The sequence below is a fragment of the Solanum stenotomum genome, chromosome 11 (assembly GCF_019186545.1).
Source record: "Solanum stenotomum isolate F172 chromosome 11, ASM1918654v1, whole genome shotgun sequence".
Taxonomy (NCBI): Eukaryota; Viridiplantae; Streptophyta; class Magnoliopsida; order Solanales; family Solanaceae; genus Solanum; species Solanum stenotomum.
Window position 1 is genome coordinate 50,409,319 of NC_064292.1, and position 25,186 is coordinate 50,434,504.

Here is a 25,186-nt window from a genome sequence, read left to right on the forward strand (position 1 = left end):
AGTACTCCAAAANTTCCACAAACATTGACTGTGTTCTAGTTTAGTTACTTTTCTATTGAATTTCGAGTTAAATTCATAACACCAGCATTCACTGATCGGAAGCGATCGAAGAGAGAGAAAATACAGCGAAAAGATGAAACGAAGAGAGAGAAAGTAATAAAGTGAAGGGAAAAAAAGAGTTAAGAGAGAGAAACTAAAAAAAAAAAACTTACAAGTATAATGGTGGGCTTGATTTTTGTTTTTTCTTCTTTTCGTTTTCGGCTAATTTGGTTGACGCGGTTTGTTTATCCCGCTTAAAATTTAGGGGTAAAAAGGATTTTTCAGGTTATTTGCAAAAAGTGTACTTGTCTAGTCATGATTTTTTTTGGATTTTCTTTTTTATGATGAAAAGGATAAAGAAGGTATATATATGACTATATGAGTGTGGGGATATCAAAAAGTGTTGGTAGGGTTTGGATTTCGACTTTATTAAATTTTCGATGATTAATCAAGATTGATAAGTTAAAGAAGATGTGATTGTCAAGAGTGTTGTAGGGTTGGATTTTTGACTCACGACTATTCAGGGAAACGAGAAGGAGATTTGAGAACTGAAAAGGATGAAACGACGCCAAGTATTGCTAGAAATGAATGGAATTTGATGGTGTGGAGTTTGTGGTTTGTTATTTATAGGACAAAGGTGAGCCTTGATTAGAAAAAAAAATAAATATTTAAGTATTTACTAATAAAAATTAAATTGGTGAGGTTTAAATGTATGGTTTTTTATGTTGTAGTTGATAGTTAAAATATTTTTTAAGTCAAATTAACTTGGAAGATTTTTCGATTGAGGAAAAATAATAAGACTATAGTCAATAAGAATGATGACTACGATTTAAATATTAAAACTTTAACATTTTAATCTTATTATAAATTTTCCTGGGAAGGAAAAATAGTAAAACTATAGTATTTGAGAATGATAATTACGATCAAAGTATTAAGAATTTAACATTTTAATTTTGTTACAAAAAATCCGATTTGACTTATTATTTGATAACACATCATATATTTTTATTAATTTTCTATTTAAATGATGCAGAAAATTTGCGGCTTGTAATGTATTTTTAAATGAATGTACCATTTGATTGAAGAAATCTTAATCACATATGTATTTATTGATAAAAAGTAAATGTGCGAAGTTTAAATATTTAGCCTTTTTTATGTTGTAGATGATAAAAAATAATTAAAATTGAGATTCTAGTTCCAATCATCTTGGAAAGTTGGAAGGCTTTCAATTAGGAGGAAAACAGTAAGACTAATCACTAAAAATGATGATTACAGTTAAAGTATTAAAAAAATAACATTTTAAAATTGCTAGAGATTTTCCTTAGAAGAAAAATAACTAAAATATTTATTATTTGAAAATGATATTTATGATCAAAGTATTAATAAATTAGAAATATATTAATTCTTTTATAAATTTTTATATTTGACTTAACTAAATAACACATCATGTGTTTTTTATTAATTTTCTATTTAAAACTTACAAATTATTTAGGTCCTCTCTTCTTTCTTTTTTTGAGAAGTATGAAAAATAATTAGGTAATTTATGTAGTTTACTTCTAAATTTTATCATCCTAGTGTGAAATAAATCATACTCCATTTTAAGCCAACATTAATTTTATTTTACTTCACAATCAAATTACAAAATTCTCATATGTTTTTGTCATTTTTTTCTTCTAGAAACTTCCTTCTTGTGATTTTCACTTAATAATTTTTTTTTAAATATTATGTAAACTAGTAAAATTACCGTGCTTCGCACGAGAATTTAATATCACGGAATTTATAAAATAATACTTAAAATCTATCCGTCATTAAAACTAAACACTATATTATCTTACATACAAGATTACGTAGTAACAAACATTAATAATGTAAAGGAAAATGAAAATTATTACATCTTATCATTTATCCTTAATAACATAAGCATAAATTAATGATTGTAAAAAATACATACCAGGATCTGTAACATAAGCAATGGTGTCAGCGAGCCACTCAACAGGAGCAAAGTACACAAATATTTAATTGTGAAGAAGTAGAAGTTCAGAATTTTCGTTGTTTTAAAATGAGAGAAAATCTCTCTATTTATAGACAACAAATGGTAGTGTGAACAAATGTTTATTGTGCCTTATCGGAAATGCTACAACTATTTGGAAAAGTTGCAGCCCTTCGGAAAGGTCACAACATTTCATAAAAGTCACAACTTTTCATAAAAGTCGCAACTTTTCATAAAAGTCGCAACTTTTCATAAAAGTTACATTTTTTCACAAATGTCACAACTTTTCATTAAAGAGGAAGACTAGTTTTGGAAATAAATAAATTAAAAGGAAATTCTAGTTTGTGATGGTGCCACGTAGGCAGGTCTAAGGTTCTCTTTTATAGATTTATATATATATATATATGTGTGTGTGATTATTCATAAAATGAAAATATTATACTATTTTTTATTACTATTCTGTTACGTGTATAATTAAATTAGACTATTCAAACAATGTTCATCATCTCATTTTTTAAAAAAGTTACTTAATAGTAGCAATATTATATTGAAACATTAATAGTTCAGTTATGAAAAGGATTAAGAAAATGATGTATTAAGCTTGTGTTTTTCCAGCTAACTCGCATGCGGTTATCCTTTTATCGATTAAAGAGTTCAACTCTTTTTTTAAGAATAGCATCTCATAATGTTTTAAAAGAAAAACACAAAAATAAGCATCGTTAAAGGAACAAATTTTTCAATCAGAATATAAATTTTCAATGCTAGAAATGTAAAAATTGGATTTAGTAGTGTGTGGTATTCACTCTTAATTTTGGGTACGTGAAATTTTTCTATTTTAATTTTTCTCCATGGATAATTAATATTTTTTTCTAGGAGTAATTTTCCTGGATAGTCACCATGTTTGGGATATTACCTAGGAATATCACTTATGTTTGTTTTAGGATCACAATATCACCCAACTTTACCTCTTTTCCTCAAAATATACTTGACACAAAAATGAACAATGTAACATGGCATCCTATTAGGAGAGAGAGAATGTTTTTTTTTTGTGTCAAGTATATTTTGAGAAAAGAGGTAAAGTTAAGTGATATTGTGGTCCTAAAACAAATATAAGTGATATTCCTAGGTAAAATCTCAAACATGGGTGACTGTCCAGAGAAATTACTCCTAGAAAAAAATATTAATTATCCATGGAGAAAAATTAAAAGAGCTCATTAGCAGCATGCAAGTAAATATGTTGTTTGCCGTTGAGGAATCCATCAACTTCGTACAATTAAACGAGCTCATTAGCTCTATATATATGATTACAATACTCTAACTTATTCGCAATCAAACAATATAATCAAGCACATAAGATTAGTAATCAGTAGGTGAATTCTATAATCGAAAACACAAAATTCACTAGCATGTAGGTGAATTGTATAACCGAGAATACAAGACTCACTAATCCACAAAGGTCAACAAATAATCAAGTAGCCTGAAAGCATGCAACTAGCTATAAACGATATATACGAATAATCTCTATTTCGTATTTAAGCATTGAGTCGTTATCAATAGAGTACAAGTCACAAATAATAAGAATATTAAGTAGGGCAGACAATATGATCAAATGTGGTTAAGAATAGTTTATTACAATATTCTAGACAAATCACTCTTAATCTCTAAAAAATGTCGAAAGAAGGGAATAACCTTAATTACTCGAAGTTATGTCATGCTCTTATGCCATATATAAACAAGGAATTACACTTTCAGCAACAACTCAAAACATATAACAAGTTGTCGACAACTAGTTTAACTTATTTTAACATAATGTATTACATTTGCCGTTGCTTTTTGGAGCAACAATCCATTATTTTTCGTTCGTCATTTTTTTGCTTTTTTTTAGTAGTGCTTTGAGGAGAGTTTTCTTGAAACTCCTAAGATCGTAGATTAAGATCTTGTTAAGAATCTATGTATTAACATTAGAATAAATTAGAAGTTCATGGAATAACCTCAATTTGATGTGGAATGATGAGGAGAGGAGATCAACACTGTGTTAGAACTCAAAGAAGTGAAAATGAAGTAATTTTTTTAAAAAAATGTGCATGCATCTACTGTGATTCACATGTATCTAGATCATTTTTAAGTTAATGGTCAAATTTTTAGTCAATGCATTGCATGTTTATTTGAACATAAATGCGCAATGATGCGTCGTCACATACCATCACGGCGAATTAGACAAGTTAACCCCAAAGTCATTAAATTATTGATGTGTCACCACTCAGCCAATTTATATAAATCTATTCATTAATTTTTTTGTTTTATGAAATTTTATTTGGAGTTAAATTTTTAAAACAACAAAATTAAGTGATTTTAAAAAAAAAAAAAATTTTTAGTTGAATGACTTTCCAAGAGGTACCTTAACTATAATTTCAAAATTTATCAACTCAACTTTTTTTTGTATTAAAAAGATAAGAAATCAACTCAAAGCTAGCCTTGTCATATTATATCATATCTCATAATTCAATGCTTATGTAATTAGCAAATCGTTTTCATATATTTTCTAATTCTAATAATAAAACTAACCTCATTATTGGAAGGAAACAATATACTATATGACCTTTCCATATTGTTTTGGTACAAAAACAATTCTAAAATATGATTGAACAAGTTGAAATTTTAAAATAGAAATTTATAAAAAAAAAGGAAGCATAATGAAAAGGAGGAGTAATGGGACCTATCTGACGTGGTATCTACACTGCGGCAAGTGGGCCCACAATGCTGATGGTCACTTGTACCTAACGTTGCTATCAGAAATATCTCAACGCACGTAGGTATTTAGATAAATTTTATTAACGATATTACGTTAAATTAATAAATATAATAAAATGAATTCACATACAAATTGCAAATGTTTAATTACGTAATATTTATACACATTTCATTAAAATATTTATAATAAATTCAAGCATAAATACCGTATACCCTTTACACTTTGTTTGGGTGGTTATTATCACTATATTGAATTGTGTTTATAATTTAAATGTTATATTTGTTTTGAATGGTATTCTAAATTTTATTATATAATATGATTAAATTATTGTGATGTAACAATTGTTTTAGTGTAGTTATTTTGTTATTTTATCTTTATTATTTAATAATTATATATATATATTTTATTTTTTATAGCCTTATACATTTTTTAAATTATAGATTTGTCATTCATTATATTATATAACATAAAAAATGATATAAACTACTTTATATCACATTCATTAAAATAATATGATATGATATAATATAACATAATACTCTCCTTATTTTATATTACATGGCTCCGATTATCTTAATTTATTGTTTTAATTTATGAAATCAAAATATTTTATCCTTTTATTAAATAATTACACATTAATATATCATAGTTATGATTATGAAAGAAACATCTAAACAAAGGGTAAGTAAATATTTATTTAGCTATATAGGAGTACTAATTTCTTCACTAATCTTAAGTCCAATCACTTCGCCGTTGATCAGAAAACTCACTCTATCTCTCTCCATTTTGTTCATGGCTATCGCTAACGCTTTCTGCACTTCTCTCCGATCGGCGATCTCCGACGCCGATTCCGGTGTGTACTCTCCTAGTCTTCCTCAATTTACTGCCTCCAAGTTGCACTCCTCTGCCGTCTTTCACACATTTTCCAATTCTGGCGTCGCCGTTTCTCGCCGTAGAAGGTAAGTTACAAACTTGAACATTTTCCTTGTTTCCTGATATACGATTCGGTTTAACTTCAAAGTGTCGCTGTGTGTTTATATGAGTTTAGGTAAACTTAGTTGAAGATTTCGTGTAAAGGTTTGAGCTACTTATTCGAATCGTATTTACCTGAGAAGCAAGTTTTGGTGAATTAAACGTAGCTATATAATTGAGGGAGAACTGAAATTGGTACTTAATTTGGTTTCTAAGAAATCATCCGACTGTTTAATTTTTGGCATCTAGACTCTGGAGTAGCAAATGAATAATCTTTTTTTCTTTTTGATAAGTGAAACTGTAGTAGTTAACGATTTCCAGTTATTAAGTAATTAAATATACGTTTGATTGGTTATCTGACAAATTTTAGGTGTCTTGTAGGTACACTGTTTTGTGCACTCTTGATGGTGTTGATAGTTTGTCACCAGCATTAGTGAGTTTTGTATCTCTTTTATAGCTAGTTTACCTTGAATAATCATTTTTTTATGCGTTAAAATGATTGCTTGAACGTCTCGATTTTACCTATAGGCTATAAATAAGTACGTGAATCCTGTTTTGTGCATCTTTTCTCTTTTGGATATTAATTTTGTGCAATTTTTAATCTCACTAGATGTAATTTATCTAATTTTATCTGACTTTGACTGGTTTTCATAGACTGCTACTGAAATAGTTGAAGTACTTTCTGTCTCATGGATTGTCTTGGGAAGCTCTTAAAGCAGTCAGGAATTTATCCTAGTCTTCAAGGAGCTAGCGAATTCAGGAATTTTAGTTCTTTGCTTAACTGCATGTTGTTGAGTCTTTTAAGCAATAAAATCAAATGAAACATGTCCGAATCTTCTATTTATCTCATAAATCACATTTTGAGTTCGAGATACTTGTGAGAATAAAAACAAAAACATGGTTGATGCATTTCCAGTGTGATGATGCAGCCGGAGAAAAAGGGGAAGCGTTGTGTTAGGTGGTAGTTGTTTGACATTTGCTTGCATTTGTCAAAATGCACTGCCTTCCGAAGTTGCATCTTGGCAGCTGAAGATAAGTAACAACAATTTAACACAGAAACTGCTGCTTTTTATCATGGTGTTGGGTGAAACAAATGAATACTCAGTGAAATACTACAATGGACTAATGGCTGATGGAGGATAGAAGAAATGGAGAAACAAGAGCGAGCCATTCTTCTATAGAAGATTAAAAAGAAACTAAACTACACGGTTTAAGCTGACAATGGCTTTGAGTTTTTTTTTCTATATACCAACACCATAATTTAGTGATTTCTTGTAAACTTGCAGCAAATGTTAGTGACATCATCTTTGTTGGAAATATAATCATATTACGGGGTGTGAAATCATTTAGAAATGGTATCATTATTTTCCTCATTGGATAAATTCCTTAAGAAGTGTTGGCAAAATTAAATGCTATTTATAGTTTTACTGAATATTCATAATCATGAACGCGGAAAAAAAAGAAATGCGGAGATTTGAAAATCTCCTGTTTCTCCAATCATTAGTATCTTTCTTTTATACTTTTCTGATATTTTACTAGATCATCATAGTGATTCTATATTTTCCTTTCAGAAAGACGAACAGGAATCTGTTTCTATTCCTTTGCCAATTGTTCAGATAATTCAGGATCCTGAATGCGATGCAACCACTGTGGAAATTAGCTTTGGTGATCGGCTAGGTCTTCTCATTGACACGGTAAATTCTTTGAACCACCATTCCTAGCCTGGTATGCCAATGTACACATGCATGTTTCTTGTTTGCTTCCATATAAATGGAATTTTGTGAAGGCTCTTCTCCATCTGATGCCGAATATTGAAAGACGGGGAAGAGATATAAGATATACAACCATCGGAATCTGGACTTCCTTGTCATAACCATTTCCACTTGTACATTAGTTGAGGACGTTATATACAAAGACCGGAATTGGGTCTTCCTTGTTGACATAGCCATTCTGCTTGTAATATTCGTTGTTTGTCGGATTCCATATCGTCCTGTTGAGAATGCTCTGTGAGAGGCCTAGAGATATCATTTTCCATTGAGATACTTTCCTGACTGATAAACACTTCAATGGACCTACATCACTATATATATTTTTTAAAAACAATTGATTTTCGTCACACACCCCCTTAGGTTTCTGATTTTTGTTGTTTACTGGCCACTATCAGTTTTTAGCAGATAGAGTTTATCACGATTGTTAATACTTGCCTTATGCATTTTATACACGAGAGAAGATTTGTTGGATAACTATTTGGATGAGACTCGTCTGCTTGCCTTTCACTATTGGTATACCCATACATTATTTTTGCAGACTATTTCCTTTTCCAGGGTCTAGTGCTTTTAATTTTGCTGTCTTGACTTCTCCTCAAGTATACATAGCCAACTAGTTGATCTTGTATGTCTTGCAGATGAAGGCACTCAAAGACTTGGGCTTGGATGTTGTGAAAGGAGTTGTTACGACCCAGGATTCAGTGAAAAAGACACAGTTTCTTATTACACGATTGTAAGTGTGTAGATTAACTTTTACTCAATTGAATATGTGCATTGGGATGTTAATACATGGAATTAGATTTTCTGAATATTTGTAGTAGTTTGTGATTTATATTCTTTCATTCATATTATTTATAAGAAAAGATGTTTGCTAATCATTTTGGCTATTTGTCATTTTCTTCACACTTCTGCAAATTTTGAGCATTAATCAGTATGGTCTGCAATGCAAGTTATCTGATGGAAGGCATTTTGCATATTATTCTTTAACTTCTTTATCTACTTGCTTTGATGCTGTTTGATTCTGAATCTTCTCTATAGTATTTGAGAAATATATGGGAATTGTTGAAGATAATGCAAGTCAAATTAGCCGAATAAGAGCAATAATGTTGGATTATATGTTGCAAATTTCAAGGTTGCATAGTTGAAACCCTAATGGTAGATGGAACAAGGGGTAAGTATGCCTGTAAAATGATTTACCCTGTAGCATGTATGTCCTGTTGTGAAATGATACAGAAATGGTGAACGTCCAATAGCATGCTGTGATGACTACTTGTAACTTTCTCCAAATGTGTTCATCTTCATATCTATTTTCTATGAGAAAGACATGCGGTGTTACTCCATAACTTCCCTCTATCTCCAGTCAATGATATCCCTCCATGTCTGTCTTTTGGCATATGCCATTACATTTTCAGCTTAGATGCCATTGATTGTTGCTCTCCAGGGATACCGGGCGCAAAGTTGAAGATCCTGATTTATTGGAGAACATTCGTTTGACCATAATCCAAAACCTTATCAAGTATCATCCAGTATGTTTCCTGACCTTCCCTTATATAATCTCTAGAAACATCTTGAACCTATACATGCCATCCTGATTGATCTATCATGTGATAGAGTAATTGTTCATGTTTTCATGATCCTTAGTTTGCTATTGCAACCCTTAAAGTAGAATGTTTTATGTTTATCAGGAGTCCAGCGAGCGGCTTGCTATGGGTGAGGCTTTTGGAATAAAAGCACCCAAAAAGAAGGTGAAACATTCAGATAATTTAGTTGTTTCCTCTCTTCATCCCAGGTGCCTCTATGTCAATACAACAATTATGCCTCAATCATAAGCTAGTAGGGTCGGATGTATGAAATTCGTTTGGACCTCTTTCGACATCTACATACTTTACAAAATTTCAAGTATTTTACAGCTATTGTTGATATAGATGTATTGATGTTATCAAACTGTTTGTTGGTGAACTGCTGCTGCTACTACTACTATAATTATCAACATTATTATTATTATTATTATTATTATTATTTATTTATATATTTTTAAAATATTATTATTTCTTTGGTGGAGGGAGCCATTTAAATAAACAAGGTTGCCACTTCCCTGTGCCCCTTCAAATGCATGTGTTCTGCTTTAAGTTCTATGGTTTGGATGAATGAAGGAGATGCTACCATATCTTTCTCACTATCTTCTAGAGTTCATGACCACTGTTGTTTCCCATTTGAGGCAAATAAAAATAAACAATATTTCACTTCCCTATGCCCCTTCAAGTGCATGTGATCTGTTTTTGGTTCAATGGTTTGGTTGAATGAAGGAGATTCATCATTCTCACTATCTTCTAGACTTCATGATAGCTGCTCTTTCCCTTTTGAAGTCAAATAACTATTTTGCACTTGAAAAGGGTGTGCATATTGATAAGCTGGGCTGTTGACAAATTTAAATGTGTGTTAATAGAAATAGATATTGGGAGAAATGGTGGAAAAGCAACGAGCGATGTGAAGGTTGTGAAAAATTGAAAATATTTTTGTGTTGTCTTGGGAACACTTCAGTTTTATCTTATCATCTGTTGGTTTTAGTTATGGTGCTATTTAGGTGGCTTCCCATGAAATCTGGTCACACTGTACCAGTAGTCGTCATGGTTGTCATTTCACTGTGAGTTTTTAAATCTGCTTGCATATTCTTTGAGGGAAAGCTATGACTACATATGGGTACTCTACCTTCCATTCAATTTGTTAATTGTCCTTGTGATATCTTTATGATTGTCAATACTTAAATAGCGGGCATATGTTATAATTATAACTTCCTTCGGGAAATGCTTGCTACTCCACCTATATCTTCTCTTATTTTGTTCTGCTCTAGGGGGGAATTAATGACCTTGAGCGGTTAAAGATTTCCTTCAATACCACTGCATTTTGTTTCCCTTGGTAATTTCTCCTCAACCTTTTCGAGTATGCCTAATAAACTTGTGCTTTGCTCCATGGCAGCCGGATGTTGATATTGCGACTCATATACATGTTAAGGATGATGGACCTAAGAGGAGGTAGGATCTTATGGCAGCTGTTTTCATATGGCTCACAATTACCACTTCTCGATTAGTTTAATGTTGATGAGGAATTGAAATTGGTGATGCGACACAAACTGACATGCCTGTTTTGTGGTTATTTCAGTATGCTGTATGTTGAAACAGCTGATCGATCTGGTTTGCTGATGGAAGTTGTCAAAATAATGGCCGATATTAACATTCATGTCGAATCAGCAGAGATTGATACAGAAGTAAGTTTCTTTTGTTCCCCTGTCGTGCAGAAGTGCATCTTACATTCGCTCTCCAAAAGAAGTGTATCTTACATTCTTCCATGTTAGTTTCCTTCTCTTAGTTTGCCTCAACTTCACTTTTGAAAATGTATAGGGTCTAATTGCGAAGGACAAGTTCTATGTCAGTTACGGTGGAGCAGCATTAACTCGTTCTATGTCTCAGGTAACATATAGTTGTGAAGCGGTTCCTACTTCCTACAGTCTTAGCAGTGTTTCTTTATTGGGGCATCTTTTTATGATTTATAGCTAAGACCTTTCAAAAGCAGTGTAAACTAAATCCAAATATTCCCTTCATTTTTTTTCTGGTGCTAACATGTCTTGCTGAATATGTCAAGTGGTAACAACAACATACCCAGTGTAACCCCACAAGTGAGGATTGGGAGGGTAGAGTAGTATGCAGATCTGACCCTCATGGAGGTAGAGAGATTGTTTCCGGAAGACCCTCGGCTCAAGTAACGCATATCAAAACAGATCCAAAAGGAGAAAACAGAAGTAATGAAGACATTGCAAATAATAGGGGAAACATTCTAAATCATACAATGAAAGGGAACAATAACAACAACAAAATAAAACGATAATTGAGGCACATTAAACAACGTGTAGTCGCAGAAATCAAGGGACCAGAAACTACGAGAATAGTGCGAATACTACTGGTATGCAAGGAGAAACCTATCTCGTTGGACAATGAGATGACGTTCAACTACTTGCTAACCTACCACTCTAATCCACGACATCCATAACATCTTATCTAAAGTCATGTCCTTGGTAAGCTTGAGATGCATCATGTCCTGTGTAATCACCTCTTCTCAATGCTTTTTCGGCCTACCTTTTATCTCTCCTGAAGCTCACCACAACCAACCCCTCAAACCTCCGCACTTGGGCATCTGCATCTCTTCTCTTCACATGTACGAACCTTCTCAATCCTGCATCCCTCATCTTGTCTAACCATGAAAGCCACCCCACCTTGTCCTGGATACATTCATTTCTAATCTTGTTCTCCTAGTATACCTGCACATCCACCTCAACATCTTCATTTCCGCTACCCCCATCTTCAGAACGTGAGAGTTCTTCACATTCAGCCCCATAACCACCACTCTGGAACGCTTATCTTTAAATTTTGGTGGTACATTCTTGTCATACAAACTTCGAAAACAAGCATCCATTTGACCCCTCTTGCACTAGTACAGTGTGTGACATCATCTTCAATCTCCCCATTTCCTTGAATTAAAGACCCAAAATACAACATGTCAAGTTGTAAGTGGTCAATAATATAAACATGGGGAACTCTACAGTGAATTGATGTAGGATAGTATGTAAAACCTGGAGATTACTCTGAGCAGTTAAAGGCTTTAACATTTTCATTGGTTGTGCTTAATGATTTCTCTTAGTCTCTTCCCTATCATAGCGTTGTCCTCTTTTGCTATCTCTAACTCCATCTTTGAACGTGCAGGTGCTTGTAAACTGTCTGCGCTATTACCTTAGGAGGCCTGAAACAGGTGAAGAAAGTTACTAGCCAGCGCGCATCCGTGTATGTACACTATATGTATAACCTTGTCTCCCAATCAATGCAAGGGCTTGAGTCATCTCAGTTGTCATGTAACATATTATGTCCGTTTTCTGATTGAGTCGTAATTTATGTTATGCATTTGTGACTCTCCCTTCTCGTCATGAATAAACTAAACAAACTGACAGGACTACTAATGTCATGAAAATGTGCACAATTTCTTCCGATTGTCCTTCTATCGAATGTAAAAAACACTAGCGGGATCAGAAATGACAGTTGTAACTTTTTGTTTCTTAATAGTTCATAATCTCAATAAGAATGAGCACTGGAAACGCTAGGTGATTTCTTTACCTTCTTGTTATTGCTATTGCTGAAGGATGAAGGATTGAATGTATCAAAATATAATCAAATTAGAAGAGAAATTTGATTCGTTTCAGATAAAATGACATTGACATGCACGGTTGCTGTCAGCCTACTTGTCTTCAAGATGCCCAGGTGAAATTTTATTTTGACATCGCGATTTAACTTGTACTCATTTTAAAAATCTTTCTGCACATGGTATCCAACTTCAGATATGTGAAGTGCAGGCAAAAATGGTTAGGCATCCGTCATTTTTGCTTGACTTCTGCGATTTATGTTTGAAGTTCAAGCAAAAAGGCTTGGATTGGGCAAAAATGACGGAAGTGAGACAAAAATGATTGAACTTCCATTATACGTACTTGAACTTCAACTATATAAAGTTGTATGAATGACTAAATTTTAAGAAGTAGGTACAAATTAAATGGCAGCATCTATCTGATGCAATCGAAACTTCTTAGTGACGTCTAGTCTCACTAGCCTCGTGCACGACAGCACGAGCGGTTGTTGTCATTATCATGACATTATTTTCTTTTCCTAACAATTACCTGTGCCTGAAAAGTAAAAAGCCACTTCATATGGCATGTTTACAAGAATGTTGATTGTAACTTAAATCATATTGTATTGTTAAATTCATTGTCATGTAATGGTGAAAAGTGTTGTTTTCTGTAACTACAGATTTGATGTGATTGTGTTATTGCCTTTTTTCTCTCATCTAGTTCTTATTTTTGATTCTTTAATCCTATTATTTTTTTTTTTATATAAAAGATAGCATTACAATGTAAAAACCCTCCATATTAATGCAGTAAATCAAAATAATGACTTAATAAAATCAAAGTTTTCTAATATCATTACCATGCCCTAAACATGATGGAGAAAAGATGAAGTTAAAAAGGTGAATATTTAGGTGGAAGGAGTTTAGAGGGGGAATGGTGGAATTGTATCCACCTAAACCATTAAAGAGTTGTTAGTACTGATGATCATCCAATCCACGACCAGAAGTTCTGAAAAATGAAGTTGGTCCCCTTAGATATGATAAAATATTTGAATAATTGGTTGAGAGACGTGTGAAAGATGATAAAGTCTTAAAAATGAGTCTACCAAGCACAATGATTCATTTTTTTAATTGGAGTTGGGGAAGGAGAAATGGGGTTGGGGATTACAATGTGGGAACACCCAATATTTAGGTTTGTAACTCATAAAATAGTGATAGTTTAGGGGGATTTTAACTTTTCACTCAATTTTTTTTCTTCATGTGTACTATGATTTGGAACTCTTGAAATGTGATATTCACGTAGCATGTAATATTCCTCGGAAAATATTTTAATATGAATTTATGATAATTCAAAAGATTTTGTGAACACCCAAAAATCTAGATATGAAAGTCGCAATACGGTAATAATTTAGGGATTCAACCTGTTGGTATATGCACAAGTTGACTGACATTTTAGTTATAGAAAAAACAAAAGAAAAGGAATGTCCATCATGTAGCATTATCAATTGTTTATCATTTTCTTTTGCCTTTTGGGTTGGTGAGTTGTGAAAATATGGCTTATAATATTCATCTGTCTTTTAATTCAAGAAAAATATTATTTCCTTTTCCTGGTGACCTTATTTTAAAATCATCACCTTTTGCCATTATCTTTCAAGAAGACAACATCAGAAGCATGACAAAGCACTAATCCTCCATATCTTAATTCACAAGCAAAGCCTTTGCTTGTGAAGCACAACATTGTCCTTAAAGAATTACTCCCTCCGTCTATTTTTACTCGTCCAATATTGGCTTGGCTCACTCCTTGAGGAGTGATAATTAGAAAGACAATTTTACTATATTGCCCTTATAATATAATGAATTCAATGTTTTGGAAAATGAACAACTATAATTAATAGTAAGGGTAAATTAGGAACTAAGTAATAAATTATCTCTTGATTTTTTCAAACCGGACATCTATTTTTAGTACAGTGGACGGAAAGAGTATTAGTCCTATAAAAAGAAACTTTTCTCTATCCCAGCCTTGGAAGACATAGTTACCCGGTACATATTGCTGATGGAAGGTGATATGTATCACGCGGAATTAGTCAAGGTGCGCAAAAGTTGACCGGGACGTCATCAAAAAAGAAAAACTTTTCTCACTTGAAATTCCATATATATATTTCTCAATAGTAGGCCAATTTTTTTTGTAATAGAATCAATATTCACTAGGTTTCAATATTCTTTGCTACTATACATTTTTATGTGTCTAGATTCATAAGTTTCCAGCTTTTTCATTCTTGAATATTGAAAAATGATTCCTTCTCAAATGATAGTTTTTCTATTTATTTTTCTTCAAAGCTATATAAGCCTAGCATATGATCCTGATCCAGTTAATGATTACTGCATTCCAAGAACAGAGTTTTCTTCAATCTTCCTTTCTTGCAAGAATACATCACTTGTCACAGTCGATGATTTTATCTATTCGGGGATTAAAGATCCCGGAAACTTTAAGCATACTGGATTTTCATCCATTCCAGTAAGTTCCACTGTCTTTCCTGGACTGAACACATTAGGCATGTCATTTGTGCGCGCTGATTTTGACGTTGATGGTGTCAATGTGCCACATTTTCATCCGAGAGCAACAGAAACTGCATTCGTGCTCGAGGGGAAGATTTATTCAGGGTTTGTTGATTCAGGAAACAGAGTATTTGCTAAGGTTCTTGAGAAAGGAGAAGTCATGGTGTTTCCAAAAGGTTTAGTTCACTTCCAGATGAATGTTGGCAATTCGCCAGCTACTATTCTGGGGAGCTTTAATAGCCAAAATCCTGGATTAGTGAAAATCCCATCTGCTGTTTTTGGAACAGGAATTAAAGAGGAGCTCTTGATGAAAGCTTTTGGATTGAATGACAAGGAGATTGCTAAATTGAGGAAGAAGTTTGTTCCTCAATAGTAGGATAGATTATTGGAATATTTGTAGTTTCTGTGTTTCATCTCTTTTCTTCTGTATTCAGTAATGCAACTAAATTACCTTAGTTCCAAAAGATGCTGCATAGTTCTAAAGGTTGCAACATAAGCATACTGAGAATTGGTAAAAAAAATTGGGGGGGGGGGGGGGGGGGGGGGGGGGGGGGGGTTGGTATTTTCTTAAGTTCTGGTGATGAAGAAGCTGAAATTCATGTTCGTATGTAGGTTGAAAATGATTCTTCAAATCGATTAGTTAAGGCCAATATGATAGGAGGAGTTTGAGGACACGGATTATGTAGAAGGTTAGTAGGTAGTAGTGTGTTGTCTCGATATTCAAAGTAGCAATCGTAATATTGCTCACATAGTTTCTTGTCCTTCGATTTATGTTGTTTCTTGATTCTCGTATTACTTTGATGTAGTTACTGCTCAATATCTGTTGTTATGCTTTCACTTCCTTGCTTCTTTTTGGATTGTTTGAGGGTCTATCAGAAACAATCTCTCTACCTCTGAGGTAGGGGTAAGGTCTTTGTACACTACCCTCTTCTGAACCAACTTAGTGGGACTACACTAGGTATGTTGTTGTTGATTAGTTTAGGCCAAAACTGTTATACAAGATCCCAGAGAAGTGTTAGAAATGTAGGCATTAGATGCTTTATAACAGAATTTATGAAGTATTTTGTTGTCTTCCACTCAGATATTATTTATTCTGTTTTTGGTCATAAACTTGTCTACATCAGAATGGGGAAAAAAAGAAAAGAGAAGGACCATTATTTCAAAGCAAAAAAGCAAAAAGGGTGAAAGCAAGCATGCTACTATCATATTGATAGACACCATCATTTGAACAATGTTCAAGCGGTTAAAGTTTAAAGTTTCTTCCCCACAAGTGAAGAGATGATGAAATATTCATGAACTAGTAGTGTTCTTAAAGACTCGTCTTAGGCACGCTTAAGCCCTGAACTAAGGTACAAAAACAGGTTGTGTACTTCGTCTTGCTCAAGTACGTAGTTCTTTAGTGTTGGCACCAATGCTAAGGTGTAATAAACTTTGGAGCTTTCTTCACTTTTCGCCTTTGATAAAATTGAGACTAACATAGTATCTCACATTCAGAAGCATCAGACACCAGTTGTTTACATAGGATACAACATTGAACACTCAGCACTGATGTACAGTGATGAAAACATCAAGCAAGACTAAAAAGGAAAGATAACATTGAAAATAAGCCATCTCAGCGATGACCTCCTATCTATATCATTGGTACGTCTTACTAACTAGAGCATGACATTCAGCATTTCGTTCCAGGTATCAGGTACTCCAGGAAGGCACCAATGACTACAATCAGATTTATAGTCTCCTAAGTGCTGCTTACCTGTTTGGCTTACAAACTTACTATAGACAGAAGGATGCCCGTCTCTTCGAAGAGCTGTCATTGTTGTTATATCCTGGAAAGATACCGGAAAACTCATCCCTCTTAGCACCTCTTTTAACACCAACAATGGTTCTGGTACATGCGGATGGCTAAAGAACTCCAGAGGCTCCCTCTGGTTGAAGCATTTCCATCCATTTTCCCTAAGGCGTCATAGTAAAAGATACAAGATTGAACATTCATAATTGAAACTTAACACACATTATAGTATGATGCAATGTTGTGGCATTCAGAAAACTCTTCAACTTTGAACTTCTCGTTTTACCCTTAGTGATATTGCTCTTATAGTCATAGAAATGTCATAACATGTTTAAAACCACAAGCTCTAAAGCAACCAAGGTCTTTTTTCGTCCTTTGGTTCCGTGCACAGTCAAATACCATCATATGAAATGAAACGGAGTAATTAAAATGAGTACCTGTTATGTCGAGGTGACATGCTTCTGAAGAAAACTCGAGTTTTTCGAGGATCAAGATTTAAATCAACCCACTTAGCCCATGTCATTAGTCCTTTCTCATAGGCAACCATTGGGTTCATGTTTCTATAGAAACTGTTCCCTTCCATAATTAAGTCCCATCTGAAGCCAGTGAAATGGTACAATTAGACTATGGCATGACCTCATATGATTTAACACATAAAAAACCGCCTTCATAGTTATAGTACTAGTTTTTCTAGTATATATTCAAGAATCACATGAAGAAAATGAAATTTATCTTACGAACTATATTTATCGGAGTGAGTCCACCAATGAGCTGAATCAAAAACAAGAACATCAGCTCCTCTCCAATACTTTGCATTCTCTTCAATCATGTCCAGATGCAGAATTCTCTTGTTTTCTGGGCCTTTCTTCAGTTCTACCAAGAAAGGAGCCCAACAGAACTCTATTGTTGTCTCGAAATCCTTTAAAACACAGGTCAACCATTAGTATGTTTATCAGTTACGTAAGAGTTTAACTTCTATAGTTACGTAAGAGTTTAACTTCTATACACCGCCAGTATAAAAAATAAGTAAGAACTCTTACCATAGCATGGAAGGCCATAGTAGGGCCAACATAGGTTACTGTTTTTCTAGCCATAGGGATAACAGATTGAATTAAACAAACAAGAGATTCCCATTGATTCCTCATTATAGAATCACCAACAAGCATAATTCTCTTCTTCCTCATCCTTCCAAGAAATTCCAATGCATTAAACCTAAATTCAACCAAAGGAAGTTAAACCATCATATGGATACTTTCCAACAATTCAACCCAAAAAACAGGAGAAATGCCAAAAACACCTAAATATCTTAATTTTACCCTCCGTTATACTTCGGATCATTCATACCCTCATTATTCACAAATCGTCTCGTATTTGCCCTTACTTCGAGTAAAATGTTCAAATTTAGTCCTATACTTTAGCAGAGGCGGAGCCAGGTAGGGTAACCCAATTTTCTTACGACGGAAAATTTCACAGTTTATACATTGTTAAAATTAACTTTTACGTATAAATATAGTACATGTTGAACCCCTTGTTTTTTTTTCTTTTATATTTTGAACTCTTTAGTGAAAATGTTGGTTTCACCACTAACTTCAGATTGTAGCTCCGTTAGTGCCAAGAGCAAATACAAGACAATTTGACAACAATAAAGGTAGTCCCAAAGTACAAGAGAAAAAGACAGTCCGATACACAACATCCCGTGTTTACACAAGAACCGAGAAAGGGCCACACCCCAAGGGAGTGCAATTCAGGTCAGTGACTATATTTCACGGCTCACATGTAGACAACTTTACCATTGCTACAAACTCCCTTCAATAGGCCAAAATATAAAGAAGATTAAAAATTAAAATATTTTTGCATGCAAAGGTGGTTTCACACTAGTGGTCAATAAAGTGAGCTGACAACTCGAGATGCATACAAATACAAAAAACACTAACTTTTACGAGTAATTACTTTTCATCTGTCTTAGCCTTAGTGCCATGATACCTGTTGACTATCTCGAGATGCACACAAGCTGGTTCGAACATCACAGTTATTAAAAAGAACTCAAAATAGGTAAGAAGACATTTTAAGTACCTTGGAATTTCACAACCATGTGGTTTCCACCTCCATTTTTCATAATCAGAATCAGGTCTGCCATTTTTGGTACAAGTAACAGCAGTACTAAGATAAGGACAACTTGAATCATAAAGAGGATAACTTTGGTCAAAAACCCATTTCCCAGAAGTGAAATCACATTTTCTCATAGAAGAATGTTGGCTATGAAACATTGAAATTTCATCATCTTTGTCATCCAACCATGTAAGTTCCTCCAACTCATATTGTGATAAAATCCCATAAAATAAACTCAAAATAACAACAAAAAACAACAAAATGTGTAATAAAAAGGAATTATTTGCCATTAATTTGCAAAATTTTGGAGTTTCTTGGAGTGATGGCAGAGTAAATTAAACAGGGGTTTTGGATGCTCTTATCTATGGAGTTTTATTTTGAAAAAAGTTAAAGACAAAATGAGTTCTTTTTTCGCCATGACTGGCGGAGTGAATGGGTCCTATCAACATGTGGTAATCAACTTTTTTTTTTACTTACTTTCACTATAGTCATTAGTGATTATTTGTCCGATTATTGCGTTATTTGTTGTTGATATAATTTATAAATGTGTTATTTAATTTGACATATCTAACATCTACCTCGTTTAATTTTGAGTGTGTATAACAGTATAAGTAGGGACATGCGTTTTACAAGACATACAAATCAGATCGAATGTATCATGTGAATTGTCATGTAGGATGTGTATATCTATTTGTTCAATTTTATACAAATTTAAGAGTCTTTTGTGTACACACAAAGTTGGAAGACAAAGTTAAGGTCAAATTAAAGATTTCGTTTATGTATTATGCCTCTTTTTTGTCACTATCTTTTTACTCGACTTATTTACTATTGTATTTCATTTTCATATTGATTTTGATACTTTTTATTTGAAATTGTTTTACCTTCCTAAAATAAAAGTAAAGTTATATATATACCGTCCTCATCAAAATCGACGTATAAAAAAATTGAGTATATTATTGTTGTTATAATCATTAATAATGATTACCATTGTTTCTAGAGTAAGTAGGAGTGGTTAAGATGTCAAAATTCAAATGATCAATGTTTATGTCCTAAAAAGTCCATATAGGAGTGGTGAAAAATATGATCGATAGAATTTAATAATTTTAATTTAAATTATGTATTTGTTTCAGAATATATTGAACATGTATGAATTAATTATTTAGAATCTAATGATATAAAACTATTAAAATATTAAACTCATAAAATTTAAATATTGACTTAGTTTTGTAACTATAATCCGTTCTGCTTTTTTTTTTTCTTGTTAGGCAAACTTAACAAAAAGATGGAATAACAAAAATAAGATGATACCAATTACGTATCATTTGATTTGTGAACAAGTTATATTGGATCATACAATGGGGATTATAATACCAAATTAAATAATAATGGGATTAAATCATTTCATATTTTATCTCTATACTATTATTCTTTATACCACGAAAAATATAACCTCTGAATTGTGTATTAGAGAATACTTAGTATTAGAAATTCTTTAGTAAAATGTGCTGAAATATTATAACAAATTTTTAATTGAGAATTCATATAACCGATACTAATTAGTTTGAGATTGAGGCATAGTTATTTGATTTTATGAATTTAACTTCTATATTTGACGACAGAAAAAAAAAATAGTTACACTAATAGTTAATCAATTAAAACATACAACTATAAATAATTATGAGCAATAATTATCTATTATAAGTGAAATTATTAACATAAAAAAAACAAGTAACCTACCATATAATATATTAAAGATATTATGTAAACATTAAGTTAAACCCTTATTATCTGGAGGGGCTATTGGCCACTGTGAAAGGGCATAGTTAACAGGAAAAAAGAGGATTATTAGCAGAGAGAGTTTGATTAGACCGTAATTTAGGGGTTGTTGACCACTTAATATTGTAATTGTTACGTTAAAGATTGTGATCGAGCGAAAAATTATTCTTCATTCTTTATTAGTAATCAATTAAAGGTGTTGGAATCGAGCAAGTATGAAACTTTTGGTTGGTAAGGAACACTTAAACTTTTCGATGTGAATCTAAAATAGTCGAGCTCCGACCAGAGATAGAAAAAACATTATTATTGCTTGGGATTCCTTTTTCTTTTCTTTTTTTTTTTTGCTCTCATTGTCCTTCTTTTCCCTTTTTGCTTTTTTTTTTTTAAACATAAAATATTCCATTTGGTCAAACAAAAAACTAATGGAGTTTTACTCTCTTAAAAAAAAATATATAAATGAACCAAAAAGTCATTATGTTCGAAATGAATAAGTGTAGACTCCTTCAAAATTAATAGAGTTGTGACATTTTAACACGTTAATTAACATATTACTACTACATTTTTTCAACCGTGTGTCCAATAGGAATTTCCATTAATTATATTCACAAAATGAGTGATACAAAATGAATTGCACATTGTTGCCATATTTGCTAACTAGGTAAATTCGCACGGGATTGAACTATTTTACTAAGCTTACATATGGTCATTCGGTAATATTCGTATTTTCGATACATACATTACATTGTCAAGAACATTTTATCTTAAGGTAAAGCCTTCTTCTGAAATCTTAAAGTGCAATATTTTTTTAAATTTTCGTTTTTGTTATACAAAAATTATGAGTCATAGAGAGATTTTAAGTATAAGAAAGAAGTCTAAGAAAATCTCCATGGAAATAGTTGGTCAAAAGTAATGAAATTTTCTAAATTCCAAGAAGTTATAAAGAACAACATCAGACATTAAAGAAGAGACCAAAAAGCCTCGAACAACAACACTCCCAAGTACAAGAACATAATTAACTAAATTCAAATGGAGGACCTTCGACTCCTTTCTTATGAACCTCCATCAATCTCTTTTTTATTATAGTATGTTGTATTATGTATATGTTAAAAATGACCATAAAATTGTGAGTATCATAAATGTTTTTCTTCATTGTCTCAGAATAGTCATTACTGTTGCCAGGATTGAGAAGTGAAGAAATAGGGGAAAAACTTTTACTTGGAGAGTCTTGGAACAAATTGATAATAAACCAAGTTTTTTTGATGAGCTTTTTTTCGAGCCTTTGTATCTGTGTTTTTCTTCATTATTTGCTGGAAAAAGTTCAGTAATTTTCTCCAATAGGGACGATAATATGTATACCTCAATCCATACAAAATGTTTGTATCTAAGAAAAAACAATCAAAATAATATACTAATTGTGGCAAGCAAGAGAGCAATTTATTTGGTTCTTTTAACAAACATCGTCATTGGTTCCATATTAGTAATCACATATTTATTGTTGTATGCTATCAAATATAACACAATCCACAAGCAATTTTCCCAAAAAGTATATGAAGAAACCTGTAAAAAGGGACAAAAGAGAAGATAAATTTTCAATCATCCTCACTGGAATTTTTAATAGAGTTCAAAAAAATAATTAAAGTTATAAAAATAACAAAAAGAAATTGCAAGGGATACATGAATCACTATGACTTACGGTAAAAGATTAAGTTTCATACAAGGAGGAAGAAAACTTTGAGAAATGGAACACACTTTATAAGAAGCTTAATAAATGTATATGTATTTGACTGTCTTATTGCAAAAAAAAAAACTACAAATAATAGTGGCAGAAATAAAAGACTTGTTTACTAAAGAACCAAATGTAATGAATTCAACCATTTCAAAAGCGTTATGAGTTGTGGGGAGGTGCAAGAGTAGTAATGTCGCATTGCAATTAAAATCATTTTTCATTATTTATATGAAGAAACCTGTTGAAAGGGACAAAAGAGAAGATCAATTTTCAATCATCCTTGCTGAATTTTTTTAACAGAGGTAAAAGAAAGTCACCAAGATAGAAAAAAAGAATTGCCATTGTTACATGAATCACTATGACTTATAGTAAAGATTAAACTCCATGAAATTGGAGGAAGAAAACTTTGAAGAATGAAACAAACTTCATGAGAAGCTTAATTAATGAATTTGAATTTGACTACCCTATAGCGGAAAAAAAAAACCCTACAAATAATAGTGACAGGAAATCCCTCTATTTATAGACAACAAATGATAGTGTGAACAAATTCTTATTGTGCCTTGTCGAAAGGGTCACAACTCATTGGAAAAGTTACAACTCTACAGAAAGGTCACAACGTTTCATAAAAGTCATATTTTTTCATAAAAGTTGCAACTCTTCATAAAAGTCACTACTTTTCATACAAGTTACAACTTTTCAGAAAAGTCGTAATTTTTCATTAAAGTCACAACTTTTCATGAAAGGGGAAGACTAGTTTTGTAGATAAATAAATTAAAATGGAATTCTTGTTTGTGGTGGCGCCGCGTAGGCGGGCCTAGGGTTCTCTTTTATATATATATATGATTAATTATTCAAACTATTGATATGTTTTGGTAAATAAACATCAAAATTCGCTATTTTAATTTTTTATCAAACATAGATGCATTTGGCATAGGGTACAAGCTATAACGAAATATGGATGATATAAGGTTGTTTGGAATGACTTCTCATGCCTTTCTCGTATAGTTGATCATCAAAATAATAGCCAAGCGATTATAATTAATTATAATATACATATTTTATACATAATGAATATATATATTTTTGTATATTATCAAGCGATTATAATTTAATTTTGACCGAACGATCAAATATGTAAAAGCCCTAAAATAATACGTGAATTGATGTATAACTTATACTAGGATTAAAATCTTCAGAAACTAAAACAAAACAATAAAAGGTATCAAACATTGGATAATTAAGTATAAATTTTTATACATTAAATTTTTCGTCTAATACATTACCAAATATTTCTTCGAGTGTCCCTTCAGGAAAATTCGATAAAATTAAAACGAACAGAGAAGATTAACATATCCCTACGGTTCAATTGATTTTTTTTTTTATAAAAAAAATAATATATTTCCTCAAGTATATGTTATCACGAGTAAAATTACAATAACATAATTATAAGTCCCTAAATGCTCAAAAACCTTTTTGCAAACAAATGTTGACCGCACACTTTGTGGTTAAGCAATTCGCTAATATCAATTTTTATATCAAGTATCATTTGGTCTTTGCTTTATCTTTTTCATTTTTCTTAGAATTTTTTTTTCTGCTAAATAATTCTGCAGTAAAGAAATTTTCTCCAATTATGTTACCGTCTTTAGCTATATTATGATTCGTGCCAAGTATAAGCTAAATATTAAAGGACAATTCCTTTTGAAGAATATTAGTGTAAAATATAAGAGATCCTAAGTTTCATATTGCAAAAATATAGTAGAAACCGAAATGTGTTCAAAATAATGCTAATTTGCATCTTCTATTTCTTTACTTGGTTCCAAAAAATGATATCATATTTTCATAAAGTATTTTATTTGAGCATTCCACATTTTAGTCATAGAAAAATTCAAGTTAAAGTTAGTCAAAACGGTTGTTATGATGATAACTTTTATTGTGTATCATTTCAGTAATAACAATGATAAATATAAATATAACTATCTAGTTCTAGAAGAACAATACAAATCACTACTTTTTATAGAAAAAACTCTCTTCCACTGTTATTCAAGTGAATTTAGTATCAAATTGATTTTGATTAGTAGACATTAAGCCACTAGTTTTTATTGTTAAGAAAAAGTGACTATATATGATTATGAGATAATTTGTTGTTAGGAAAAAGAGAGAACATTTAAACTGGAGGTATAAATGTTTAGGAGGAATAAAAATACAAAAAATGTAAAACAGTGTTCGTTCCCTTGTATTAATTTGGAGGAGTTGGACGATGTTCGGCTCTTTGAGAAGCAATTTTTTAAAAAAATATTGTTTTCCTCTTCAAGCTTCTTATTTTTATTAACCATGCACAAAAGGTTGAGATAGATTTGTTTATCCTCTTTTTAATCTCAAAATTACTAAGTTCAACTAATCGAAAAAAATTGCACAAAGACACCTTACCACACCAGTCATATATAATAATAAATATACATTATATTAATTATGCATGTTATAAAAGATATAATGACAACAATATAGTGTTGTTAACACATAAACCAAAAGTTACATAGAATGATGTGTTGTA

The 25,186-nt window shown here is 32.0% G+C and overlaps 3 protein-coding genes across 3 annotated transcripts; 2 read left to right on the forward strand and 1 right to left on the reverse strand.

The window, feature by feature from the left end:
• The first annotated feature begins 5,507 nt into the window (after positions 1-5,507).
• On the forward strand, positions 5,508-12,596 carry LOC125844700 (ACT domain-containing protein ACR12). The gene is made up of 10 exons (XM_049524027.1): positions 5,508-5,740; positions 6,135-6,186; positions 7,325-7,447; positions 8,158-8,252; positions 8,961-9,045; positions 9,205-9,264; positions 10,496-10,551; positions 10,679-10,784; positions 10,918-10,986; positions 12,274-12,596. The coding sequence occupies exons 1-10, from the start codon at positions 5,574-5,576 to the stop codon at positions 12,334-12,336; spliced, it is 876 nt and encodes a 291-aa protein (XP_049379984.1). The 5' UTR covers positions 5,508-5,573; the 3' UTR covers positions 12,337-12,596.
• A 2,287-nt stretch (positions 12,597-14,883) lies between these two features.
• Positions 14,884-15,731, forward strand: LOC125844631 (germin-like protein subfamily 3 member 2). The gene has a single exon (XM_049523943.1). The coding sequence runs from the start codon at positions 14,970-14,972 to the stop codon at positions 15,606-15,608; it is 639 nt and encodes a 212-aa protein (XP_049379900.1). The 5' UTR covers positions 14,884-14,969; the 3' UTR covers positions 15,609-15,731.
• Positions 15,732-16,700: 969 nt separating this feature from the next.
• LOC125845169 (protein trichome birefringence-like 36) lies at positions 16,701-19,561 on the reverse strand. The gene is made up of 5 exons (XM_049524613.1): positions 19,098-19,561; positions 18,065-18,236; positions 17,762-17,943; positions 17,462-17,620; positions 16,701-17,188 (listed from the first exon to the last, which is right to left on the reverse strand). The coding sequence occupies exons 1-5, from the start codon at positions 19,421-19,423 to the stop codon at positions 16,891-16,893; spliced, it is 1,137 nt and encodes a 378-aa protein (XP_049380570.1). The 5' UTR covers positions 19,424-19,561; the 3' UTR covers positions 16,701-16,890.
• Between the last annotated feature and the right edge of the window lie 5,625 nt (positions 19,562-25,186).